Source organism: Lates calcarifer, linkage group LG3, assembly GCF_001640805.2.
Source record: "Lates calcarifer isolate ASB-BC8 linkage group LG3, TLL_Latcal_v3, whole genome shotgun sequence".
Taxonomy (NCBI): domain Eukaryota; kingdom Metazoa; phylum Chordata; class Actinopteri; family Centropomidae; genus Lates; species Lates calcarifer.
The window spans coordinates 17,461,103-17,474,120 of NC_066835.1; the positions used below are offsets into that span (position 1 = coordinate 17,461,103).

A 13,018-nucleotide genomic window follows, 5' to 3' on the forward strand; every position below is an offset into this window, starting at 1 on the left:
ACAGGGATGAAGTGATTAGCATTTGGTGGCTAAAGGTCAAAGGTCAAGGTCACTGTAACTTCATTAAAGGCGTTTTTCAGCTTTGTGGCCATGATATCTCTGTAACACCTGGAGGGAATTTCTTCAAATTTGGTATCAACGTTGAGTTGGACTCAGGGATGAAATGATTCGATTTTGGTGCCTAAAGGTCAAAGGTCAAGGTCACTGTGACCTCATAAAACACGTTTTTAGCCTCATGGAAACACAAAACCTTGAGGAAATTTCTTCAAATTTGGCTCCAACATTCACTTGGACTCAAAGTGAATTGATTACATTTTGGTGGTCGAAGGTTAAAGTTCACTGCAACACAACCCAAGATTTCACACACTAATTAACTGCAGCTGCACTGGTCTAGTTTAAGTTGATCTTTTGTGATGTTATCCATCATCTTTGCATCTTTCATGCCCAAAAATGTCAAAGTATTGAATGTTTTTTACTGTTTTTTTCCCTCTCTTTGGCATTTTTGAGCAAAATAAATGGTTTATAACTTAATGTAGTGATGTATAATAATTTTAAAGGCCCATTGTTTCGTAGTTAAATTATTGAATAATGTTTAGCAGACTTAGCCTGTGGTGATAACTGGTTATTGTGTCACCTCTTTCTCCAAGGTGGATAAAAAGAAGAAAGAGAAGAAAGACAAGGAGAGGGAGAATGAAAAAGAGAAGAACGCCCTCACAAAAGAGAAAGTGCAGAAGAAGAGACAGACGACATCACCTGTCACTACGACCACAAGATCCAGGCCAGAGACCAGGTACGACCAGTCACATGGTCGAGTTTGTAATCTGAGAAATGTTAAATGAATCCTATATTGAAGACTTAGTTCATGCAGGAGAGAGAAACAGAGAGAGGGAGAGCCTGTGTGTCCCTGTGCTTTATCTTTGGAGAAGGTTAATGTCTGACAGATGGTCGAAGGTGCTATAATCTAACGACTAAAAGAGACTTGGCTGGACACCGTTCAGTCAGCAGTCTGCCAACAGCAGGTCTGTCTGTGTGAGAGAGGGGTTTTCCTGACTGATGCACAGAAAGAAAAAGATGGCTCTCTGCCTCCCCCCCTCTCATGTTACACCCCCTCCACCTTCAGCCAAAGACTCATGGCGAGTGGATGTGGGGTTTCAGATCGGGTCGCTCATATCTTCCACATGACCTAGTTTGTGGTTTTCTGCGCTGCACTGGGAACCTCATTACCTTTTCCTCCACTGCTGTGAAATCTCATCCCCTCTGACTGTCTCTCCTCTCTCTCCTGCTCCTGTTTCACCTCCACCTGCGTCTCCTCTCTCCTCCTCAGCACCCCAAAGCCCAAAAACAGACCCCCGTCGCCTGCCGCTCCCAAAAGCCGCCCCTTGTCCCCCTTGGTGCCAGCAGCAGCAGCAGGAGCAGCAGCAGCCGCCGCCTCCAAGACCCCGATGGGCAAGAAGACACCTCCTCCCGGCGCCAAGACCCGACCCAAACGGGCCCAGACGCCCGCGAGGGTACAGCCCCAGACGGTCACTGCAGTCGCCGTGGAAACGGGCCACGAACCCCAGCAGCCCGACACCCCAGAGGAGAAAAAGAGTGAGTGTTGTTGCCATGGAGACGATGCCCCGGCTAGCTTCAAGGTGACCCTGGAGGTTATTTGGCCGACGTCCATGTTGTGTAAACACAGAGAGTGAGAGTTATTTCCACATTTACAGTTTCAGTTTCGGTTTCTCGACCAGAAAATTCTTAAAAACTGTGGGAGAGGTGAGAGAAATGTTGAGACACCGATCACAGGAATAAACTTCACAAGCAGCGGCAGATGTTTTCACTAGCTTTTTTTTTTTTTTTAGCCCTGGGTTTGTCTGTCAGGATACATCCACACCGGCTGGGGCTGGATGCAACCTGACAGGAAGCTCTGCAGACATAAATACTGTGACTCCTCTGTGATGTGTGAAGTCCTCATCAGTAATATTCTTCTGAAACAAAAAGCCAGAATTACAATAAAACTATAAGAATTTAAAATGTGGTTACAGGTTTTCAGATCTGTATTCATAAATATAAATGTAGTTTTCAGTAATACTTTACCTTAACTGCCCTTTTTTAGCATTAGAAGCTCTATATTAGCATTTATAACACACTATAATATAGTTGTAAGCAGATCTAAGTGTTTATTTATGAATTGAAGGCTGCTGTATAAACAGATAATACATATATAACACAGAATACCTCCCTACAACTACATTATAGAGAGTTTATTTTATAGTGAGCTGCTTATAAAAGGTAAATTTGGACCATTAATGATACTCAGACTGAGGTTGAGTACAATGTGTCCTTTGCTGATTTGATATAAAAGCAAGAAATAGAAGTTTTAGTATTTTTTTGTTTTATTCTTTATGTGCTCACGACTTCTGACACCAAACATGTGCCATCTCCAGCTCGTGTTTATGGTTACAGGTTTGATTTTGATCACGTCTGTTTTGGATAAATTAGCTTCACACAGTGGCTTCTTACTTGGCTGTGGATGTGATGTAGTGTCTTCTGATGTCTCTGAAACATTTGGAAGTAATTTCCTCAAATTGGGCACAAATGTTCACTTTGACTCAAGGATGAGCTGATTAGAATTTGGTGGTCAGAGGTCAAAGGTCAAGATATGTTGCTCATCTGTCTGTGGGGATTTTTCCTCTCCTCATTCTTTACTCCGGATGGTATGAAGCAGAAGCGTCACCTGTCCTCTTCACCTGTCGCCTCTCTAACAGACTCCAGTAACGTTCCTGCCATCGTGGTGTCCTCTGCACCGGTCACGCCTCCTTCCCTCAGCCCACCGGTCGTATCAGCAGCTTCTCCCGCTGTGCCGAGCGTAGAGCCAGCTGCTTCTCCTGCCGCTAATCCTGCTCCTGCACCGGCTGCCTCCACCCCAGCTGCACCGGCCAGCAAGCCATCGGCAGGCACCAACGACCCAGAGGAGGCTGCTCGAGCCCTCGCAGAGAAACGCCGACAAGCCCGAGAGCAGAGGGAGCGGGAGGAGCAGGAGCGTCTGGAGCAGGAGCAGAGGAACAGGTCAGCTGTTTCATTCATTTGTCGAGTTTACCCGACTGTCAACAGTGTATGGAATTAAATTTCACCTTTACGGCCAAGAGACAAAAGATTTAAAAACTGGGATTTGACAAAATAACAGAAACACCTTACAAACATGACGAAATCCAACACAGCAGTTCTGCAATAAAAACATCCTCTGAACTTGCATTGTGTTGCATCACACTGCAGGTTTATTCTGTCCCTCCCTAGTTGTTACCTTGCTGCAATTATTTATTTGATTTATTTATTGGTAACACTTTAGTTCACAAGTCCGTAATTTCCTGATCATTTCTCTGGAAGGTTCCTGGAAAGATCTGCGACATTTGGCAGTGATTACAGGAAAAATATGAATTTCCTTGACAGAACAGCTTTAATCCAAATAAATAAATAAGAAAACAAGTGAAATGAATAATTTTAATTCATTATTATTGAAGCTTTGTTGTTGTCATTCATTATTTATGCTGCCTGTTGACAAACTTCATGTTTTTCATGTTCAGCTCACCTGCTGTGAACTAAAATAGGTCGCTCTAGGAAATGAACAGTTAAGTTATTTGCAATTTTACAATTTGAACACAGTTTATTTTACTACTTGTAAATACATGTATATAATGAGTCTGCAATTAAGGTCAAATTACATAGCTTTTCACTGGGAACACTGTACAAAATATGTAGAAAATGATAATTATGATGAATTAACTTTTATTTAAAATTCACTTTAGAGAAGGATATTGTCATGTTTTCATTATTTTAGTGGCCAAATCAAGTAAATTGTACATTAAGTCACACTCAAGAGTGTTGCATAAATCAACATACACGCTGATTTGTAGCTGAGTCCATTTGCTTTCTGATATAATCAATAAAATCTTAACAAATCTACTGTACGAGTCAGACGCAGAAACTCTGAGCCACTTCTTAGAACAAGGAGGGAGGTAGATTTCCTTTCTCTTAAAATAACCGTTTAGCTATAAAACATTAAAGCCTGCTAGGTCTAATGTTAGACAGTCTGCAGACAGTCTGGCTCAACTCGTTTCCCAGTTATTGTACTAAGTAAATGAAATATTTCCTCCCACAATCACTGATCCTCCACTGATCAATACATAATATGAGCTGTATGTGTGTCTTTCAGGATCCTGCGGGAGGAGGCGATGGCCCGGGAGGCCGAGGAGAGGAAGCGCAGGGAGGAGGAGGCTCGATTCATGGCCGAGCAGCAGCGTCTGAGAGACGAAGCTCAGCGAGCTCAAGAGGAGAAGGAGGCGCAGGAGCGAGCCAAAGCCGAGCAGGAGGAGAACGAGAGGATGCAGAGACAGGTCAGTGACCACGAACTGTCTGAAAGTCTTAAACTAATCTGCATCTTATAAGAGATAAGGATTCACACAGACCCTGAAAACTGATTTGATAATTAGCATTTAAATATTTTTGTTAATGAGCTGCTTTAGAGCTGAAAGTGCTTGATTGTAGTAGGTGATCAAGAAGATCAAGAATCAGAATCAGAATCATCTTTATTGCCAAATAAGATAAGAATTTGTCTTGGTATGTTGGTGCAAAAACGGTAATAATAAACTGAATAAGAGACATTGTGTTAATTCCTGAGCTACAGGCTAACTGTTTCCACTTGTTTACAGTCTCTATGCTAAGCTAAGCTAACGTGCTGCTGGCTGTAGCTTCACATGATCCCTGATTTGAGTGAAACACAATTAAAAATCCATTGAAAACACCCTGCTGATGTCTGGTGGGAATCAAATCCTGAACCCTGCACTAAAGTCTCTCTGCCATCAGTGAGACGGATCATCACTTCTCGTTCACTGTAAATACTCCAGGCACTGAAAAACCCTTTAATTTTCCATTAACCAACATGAATCCCTGTGATTCCCCACAAGCAGTAAGCCCATGTACCATCTGGGCAGATTAATGCATCTGAGTTGTCAGAGTGGGAGTGGAGGTGGGGCTGGTGAAGGGGGGAGTCGTCTTTACTGTACATGAGCCCAAACATCAGGCCCCTGGTCTGCCTCCCTCACCCCTCTGACTGTCTGGCATCTGGGCAGATTAGACGGGCAGAGTACGTGCTGCCGTCCCGGACGATGTGTGTCACGCCTGAGCCCCCCTGATCGTCAGAGAGCCCGTTGTCTGCCCGGGCAGATGCCAGCTGGTGACCTCCATAATGGTGATGAGCGGAGCCTGTTGTGATCGGGTGGAGATAGTGACAGGGGCCTGTGTTGCCTCTCGTCTCGTACGCTCGGCTCTGCAGTGGGCTGATGGTTGGATAAGCAGCGTCAGTGTGCACCACGCCTGAAGCACTCAGCCATGCTTGACTCGCCTTTTACCCTCAATTCGGACCATTGTTCCCACCACGACTTGCGAGACTCGCTGGAGACTGGAGTGGCCTCATATTTTTCAGATCTCACTTCACCTCAAGTGTGGTGGAAATGTGTGTCCATAAATGAGACAGTGCACTGTGGTTAAACATGGGAAACGACAGATTTTAAACCCAGCAGGCTGCCGTAGTTTCACCCTCGACAGATGTGATTTACGCACACATGATAATTTTTGTTTTTACTCCCAACTTCAATGCATCTGTTAAGTCTAAATGGCCGGTGAAGCATGTAATAGAGTTACTCTGATAATATCAACCTGAAGCCTGAAGGCTGCAGAGCAGACTGAGCACGTGCTGCCCCCTGGTGGTTAATATTTAGCTTTCAATTACAGCACACTTAACCCACAAGGATGTACATGTGCGTTTAGCCGTGTGGGAGATGCAGTCAGTGCAGCAGGAGACCTTGAAGTATTAAGTGATTTAATTCATCAAGGCTTACAACATCAAAAAAGACTCCATGGTCGATGGTGCAGACCCAGAAGTCTCTCTGTAGGCAAGAATTAGTGGCTTGAAGGTCACTGAGCAGCGGAGTAACAGTGCCCTTTTAGGCTGATTGAAGACCAGACACAGCACTGCACTCTGTACTGTCTGTAAGGGTGTCACAGGAAGTTTAGGGCCACCTCTCCGAACACACACTGCTGCTCATGACACTCATGAATTTATCAACATTTTTATCTCATAAAACTGTTTCTCATCTGGAGAACACTGTTTAGTGGTGAGTCAGTCAGACTGAGACTGTGAAAGTAAGGGGACAAAAATAGGACTTTTGGGTACAAAAACACCACAGTTTGCACCAAGCGTGTCATTTAAATCATCAGCTCTGGTTGGGCAATTTGGCAGTTGTCAGTTGCTTCTTTATTTCCTCCCTGTGGAAAACAACACAGGGGCACCTGAGGTATCTCCCAGTCAGTCTCACTTTTCCATTGAAAATGACTGACATGCTGCTTCGTCTTGTCTTCAATCATAAATTAAAACTATGTAATGACGATGCATGTCGGCTTCACATTCATGTTTATGTTGTGTTTTTTTCAGCGGGATGAAGCTGAAGCCAAAGCCCGCGAGGAGGCCGAGCGTCAGCGCATAGAGAGGGAGAAACACTTCCAGAAAGAAGAGCAAGAGCGACTGGAGAGGAAGAAGGTGAGGATGAGGAGAGAGCAACATCTTTTAGAGTTCAGAAAGTCACACTCGAGTTCAATCCGGTACTTCCTCTGCTTAAATAATATAAATAATATCAGCAGCTCAGTAACTGATCTCTCTGTCTGATCTGCGCAGCGCCTCGAGGAGATCATGAAGAGGACTCGGAAAAGTGATGCAGGCGATAAGGTCAGTGTGATTCATCTTAAACAGGCTTGAAGAAACTGAACTTCCTCTTGTCTTGTTGAAATAACAGACGTCTTTTTGTTCTTTATAATCGCAGAAGGATGTCAAAGCCTCTCCACAAGTCAACGGCAAAGACACAGAGCTCAATAAAGGTAACTGTCACATGTCAGGAATGACATTATGATGCCTTCAGGATCTTATAATCTCATTAATGTGTCATTTATCGTTCTGCAGCTGGAAACCTGCAGAGCCCCAGCACATCAGTTCTCAGCCCGTCGCAAGGCGTCTCTGGTCCCGTCGTGAACGGCGTCCAGCCCACTGCTCACCAAAACGGCGTCGCGGCCAACGGAGAGGCGGCGGACTTCGAGCAGATCATCCAGCTAAACAAGGGCAGCAACCCTGGTCAACAGCAGAGCGGGCTGGTCAGCGAGCCAATCCTGGCGTTCGAGGGAGGAGAGCCCTTCCTGATGAAAACAGGCCCAATGAAGCCTCAGCATGTTGCAGGTACGGTGGTGACGCTTGTGAGCTGTAGCTTCATTAATCACTGAATAATTACAGACGTAGTTTTACAGCCAAAAGTAGTTTTCACTCAACACTTCGTCTGAGTTTTAAAGGCTTATTCAGTATTTCATTAGAAAAACAGCAAAAATAGACTCAGATGTGAACACAGATTTATAACTTATATCAGTTTAATCACCTTATTACTCCATTTATTTACCTTCAGGCTGCATTCAGGGTCCTGACCCCAAAGCAGGGAATCATTGTCATGTGATCAAATAAGTCAAACAAGACGCTGTAATGTTTGAACACTCACAGAGTTTTGGTGGAGAACAGTTTGATCAACAGTATTTTGTGAGAAGTGATCCACAGTTTAGACATTAACTGCTTTTGTGTCGACCGTGTGAAGAGTTTAAAGGCAGTATTAAGTGGGGGTGTAACGACTCTGAAACCGAAGACCGAAACCACAAAACAAAGGTCCACAGTCTGGGAAAGAAATGTCTTAACAGACGAGACTGAAACTGATTTCTGGATTCAGGCTGTGATATGCACAGTTTTTTTTAAACAGAGTGTTATTAGGACTGGTCCAGAGTTACTGTTTTATTTTTGTTCATTACTGAGTAAAAAAGTTGACTTTTCACAAGACATATGGTAAAATATTTTCAAATCCTCAAGGTGATGTGTTTTCAGTGACCCCACCCACTCCAGCCCCACCGCTACAGTTGCAGCTTTCATTTTATTTTATGTAATTAGAATTACTCTATGCAAAAAAATAAAAAGCTTATTATAACAAAACGTACTGCATAAAAGCATAATGTAGCATTTCTGATTCATTCAAGAGACGTATACTGTCAGGTACCTCAGGTGTTGTATTGGTTTGTGCTAAATGAATTGAAGATACTTCAAAGACGGTAGTTTTTTTTAGTTTTCTTGTTGGGAGACAAATGTTCTGGTACAAGAGTTGATCCTGAGACATTTTTATTGCATTAAATTAACTCTTGTGTCAAGCTAGCTTCTGTCCGTAAGATGGACTGTGTGAAGAAATAGTGAACTCAGTATGGAGAGAAACATGGATTAACATTTATAAATAAACTGTAATCGAATTGTTTCAGCTCTTTTGTTGTATACACAGGTAAAATAAGGGGAAAAAACCAAATTGAGAGACGGATTCCTGCTTATTCTGCTGCAACATAAAACAAAACGTTATGAGAGGAGCTTTTAATGCAGACAAGAGTAAAAAAACTTTATTTAACACACAGTGTCAAACGCATCCTTCAGCTCACCTCTGTTATCCCTCCCCCGTCGTCTTTCTCTGCAGAGGTCCTGTGAGTCTCCACACATCCATGGAGACGCGCCTTATGTCTCTTGCTTGAGCTACGAGATTCATGCCACTCCACAGCAGCGGCTTATAAGAATAGTGTGCCAAACAAAAAAAAACAAACAAAAAAAACAATGAACTGCGCTGACGTCACATCTTACAGTATATCTGCCGCAGAGGACAGAAGAGGAGGAGGAGACGGACTCTGCCTGGAAAAAGAAAAATAACTCATCTGAAATATATTACGAAAAAAAAATGCAAACAACAAGTATTCTCTGTCTTCACCGCGTGTTATGGTGCAGCATTTGTCAAGTTTTATTGAAATGTCACATGCAGATTTTAATGGTGCACCTTAAAGATGACTGACTGTAACAAATTTTAGAAAATACAACATAAGACCCTGGAAATACATAATATTTGACAATGGCTGTTATTATTACTGTCGTTATGATATTGTTATTGTTATCTTAAGTTGAACAATGTGTGTGTGTGTTTTTGTCTTGAATTATTGAGTTATTTAACATGGGGAGCATTGTAAGGACTGGCCACAGACAGTGTATGTAAATGTATAATGAGCCTGGCTGCCTAGGCCTCCTGTTACAGGGGATCTGTGAAATAAAGCTTTATGAAAGGGAGCAGCCTCTGTGCTTTCATTCATGTGAAGATGTCAAACACTTTCTACACACACAGTGAAACAACTAACACTGTGAATTCATGCTAAAAGTCTGATATTCTCAGTATCAGTGTCCTGTGGTGTTTATCTTTGTAGCACAAATCTGCAGCTTTTATAGTTGAGTATTTTCATTTAATTCCACTTTATGGCACTTTTTATTCTTTAAGTGCATTTTACAACTAATATTTAAGTAACATTTTAAAGGCAGGACTTTTTCTTTTAGGCAATTATGGAGTTTTGCTGCTGTTACTAAAGTAAACAATCTGAATTCTGCTTCTTCCGCTGCCGATTTTGTAATAAGGCCGCAAAATTACAGTATAAAGGCCATAATAAAATCTTCAGTTTGCTGCTAATGGTTCCAAAATTATTAAAAAATGTTGGGCCATTCTGCATGATGAGTACATGCTGTTTAGGTACTTTAATTATATTCTAATGCTAATACATTTGTTTTTTTACTTCAGTAAAAATGTGATTCTACTTTTAGTATTTCTGTATCACTATTTTTACCTAAGTTAAAGTTTTCATTGCTCCCTCCAGAGCTGGGTTTAACCATATCGACTGTATATTGTTTAGTATTTTGTACAGATAAGGAGTTAAAGAGTTGATACTGTTCACACTTTGATCCAGAAGGTGGCAGCACTGCTTTGAAACACATGAACCTTCAATCTGAATGTCTCTGGTCGGCCAGTATCACTCTTTGCTCAGAGTTTCATGAAGGTGTAGTGCTTTGCTCTTTTTCTGCATCTATGAACACAACTTCATGAAAAAAAAGTTCACAAAAACACAGTTTAATTGTGTATTTCTGTGCTTGTTTAATGTGTTTAAATGGGGCCTGAGAGCACTGGAGTCCATATCTGCATACACTGGACAAACACCTTTTACCCAAGGTATGCAGGGATAATCTAGGGAAACTCTGGTCCTTATAACTTGAAGTTAAAAGTCAACATTAGGGTGGAAACTAAACAGAATACTTGATTAATCACTTGTGAATATAATCCGGATGTATTTTCTTCAGAGATGTGGGACAGGATTTTGATCAAAAATTGGATCAATCAAAAACAATAAGAAGCTTTTTATTTCCAATTATTATAGAATTGTGTGTTACAGTTTTAATGTGCACAGATGAGCAAAAGCTCACACACAGAGGAGATGATGAATATGAGAGTGGGTTGTACCAAAAACAGATGAATGAAGGTCACTGTGTTCAGGATTAGATATTCAGCAATTTTGCAGGTTATCTATTACAAATATCTCACAATGTTCAGAGATGATAATCCCACAGACATGTAGAGTCAGTCATATGGACCGTAAACCCTATTTTTTGTAATATTGAATTCAGCAACAAGCAGTATTGAAGTTTGTTTTGTTTGTTTAATGCACAAAACATGATTGATTTGAACTTTCTTGCTTTTATTCAACAGTAGTCAGGAAACAACTTCAAGGAAAGCTGTCTCTGGAAAGCTGGATTTTCTGTATAAAATAAGGAAAATGTCCAGAATCTAACAGGTCCTCACTGTTTCCCAGAACCAGTCTGTGTTTGTTTGGCTGTGGCTTCAGTTTGCACAGAGAAGATAAATGCTCTGAGGTGTGGTCCAGCCAAAGGATCAAAGGTGTGTGCATGGGATTTTCTGTCTTGACTTGCTATGATGCACTCTAGCAAACAAATATTAGAAGCCCTGTGGTCGCGCTCATCCGCTGCAGCAGCCACTCAATTTCAGCCATAGTGCATCTGTCACAGGATCGTGAGCGTATCAGATGTCTAACAAAATACACTGGACCTTGTTTCGCTGTGACCACGCTGCCATTTGGCACAGAGATGTGATTCTAGACATGTTGTTTGTGTCTGTTTGCTTCGGTTTGGATGGTGATTTTATTATTAGAAGGCTTACTCACCATACAATGCAGCGCTGCACCCAAAGAGACTCCCCACAGTTTACCCTATAAATCACTAGACCCCATTCACTTCTCTGTCTGAGCTACACCTCAATTCACAGTTCTATTGTGCTCTATTGTTTGTCTCTCATTCACTCTGTTTTACTCCCTATGCATTAAATATGCAAAACACAACTTCTTGTTGAATTACAATTGATTTGTTAATTTCCCCTGACACGGTTCTCTTCTTGTTCTCAGTGAGGACCAGCACAAGCAAGAAACCACATTTCAATTAAGTTTAAGTCATTAAGGTTATATATGGAAGGAAGATATAAAATCCAGTTATGGGTTCTTGTCTTTTGGCATTCAGTAACAATTTGTGGTTGTGCAGAAATGTCTGAATAACTATGACGGCAAACTGTAGCTGGAGAGGAGTCATGTACGTACAACACTGTGTCATTGGCATAAAAATGGACACTATGAGTCTGTGTTGTAGAAAAATTATGAAGCACAGAACTTTGTGGTAATCTTATAGTTATTAGAACTGTGTCTTGAGGGATGACAAAATTATCTCAATAACTGTTGGATGGATCACAGTGAAATTTTGTTCCTAGATTCATGATCCCCAGATGATAAATCCTGATTTCTTTGGCTTCCACCATGAGGTTGACGTTCATTCCTCAACAACTTACTTATGAATTACTGTGAAATTTGGTACAGACATTCATGTCCCCCTTTGGATGAACTGTCATAACTCTGGTGAAGCCTCATCTTATCCTTTGCAGCACCATTATCAGGTCAAAGATTTGATTCATGACCAAACAACCAACTGAACAAATGACATTCCCCTCAGCGTCTGTGCTTTGTATTTTATGTTCAGTGTTCCTGAACACTTGGGATTTTTGCATAACCACCTTATTACACATGATGATATGAAAAGTATCTGTCCAGGTTTGAATATGTGCAACAGTGTGAGGTCTTTACCTTCTTTTTAAGCTGGTATCTCTGGTCCCTCATTGATCCATTGGCTTATTGCCGAATCAAAGTGGGAGCAGACTAACAGAAGAGCTTCAGTGTCTCTTTGAATGAGCATGAATTACAAACATAGCTACTTAAATGTTCACTGGACTTCAGCCAAAAGCAACAGGAAACAAATTGAAAGATGTGTGTCATGTAGCCGAGTGATTCAGCCTTCACATGACAAATTAGATGAAGATAAATGATGTTGAGCATCTGTTGGTGTGCTCGTCAGACACATGCAGGCATATCACACATACAACTAACAGATTCTCTCAAACAGCTTTCTTCAGACAACATTATTGATATCACTTCCTGAGAGTGACCTATTTATAATTCAGATGCAATTTCATCAAGTGGTTGTCAGAGAGTTGGTTGCAGGAGGCTGTGCACGTTCTTAACACCTTTCACTGAGGTTTCTTCTTCACACTGCCGCATAAGGGAGGAAGCAAAGACGCCTCGCTCTTCTCTGTCCACGACACTTTCACTCTCTGCTGCAAGGTGAGCCATTTTCTTTTCACTTGCCTTACTTTCACATGCATGTTTTACATGTTTTGTGCTGTTATGTTTTTACAATATGCCTTAAAAATAGTTCAGAGAACTGCTGAATCCTCAGTTTTCTCAGAGAAAGCTAGACATTATAGTTTGAGTTGTAGGTCTCAGTGACTTTTACTGTTTTCACTTCAGTTCCTTATTGAATAAAATGAAGAATGATGCTGAGAACAGAATACCAGGAGGGGGTAAGATATTAGCAAAACTTAAAACAACAGAAGATAATTAAATAAAGCAAAATAGTCTTTACAGATTTCTTATTAGCACAAGATTTAATAGTATTTCAGTAAGTTCAGTATTGTTTATTTTTGATGAATGTTTGCTTCAG

At 41.4% G+C, this 13,018-nt stretch overlaps 1 protein-coding gene across 11 annotated transcripts in view; it reads left to right on the plus strand.

The window, feature by feature from the left end:
* LOC108884025 (MAP7 domain-containing protein 1) overlaps positions 1-9,211 on the plus strand; it is a 100,913-nt gene extending 91,702 nt beyond the window's left edge. For all 11 annotated transcript variants that reach the window (XM_051068141.1, XM_051068123.1, XM_051068136.1 and 8 more), the window contains 9 exons: positions 648-790; positions 1,325-1,590; positions 2,751-3,051; positions 4,196-4,376; positions 6,473-6,577; positions 6,713-6,763; positions 6,858-6,912; positions 6,995-7,264; positions 8,577-9,211. In XM_051068141.1, the coding sequence (XP_050924098.1) occupies positions 648-790; positions 1,325-1,590; positions 2,751-3,051; positions 4,196-4,376; positions 6,473-6,577; positions 6,713-6,763; positions 6,858-6,912; positions 6,995-7,264; positions 8,577-8,587 (1,383 nt within the window). In that variant the 3' untranslated portion in view covers positions 8,588-9,211. The remainder of the gene's footprint in view (positions 1-647; positions 791-1,324; positions 1,591-2,750; positions 3,052-4,195; positions 4,377-6,472; positions 6,578-6,712; positions 6,764-6,857; positions 6,913-6,994; positions 7,265-8,576) is intronic.
* The last annotated feature ends 3,807 nt before the right edge of the window (positions 9,212-13,018 follow it).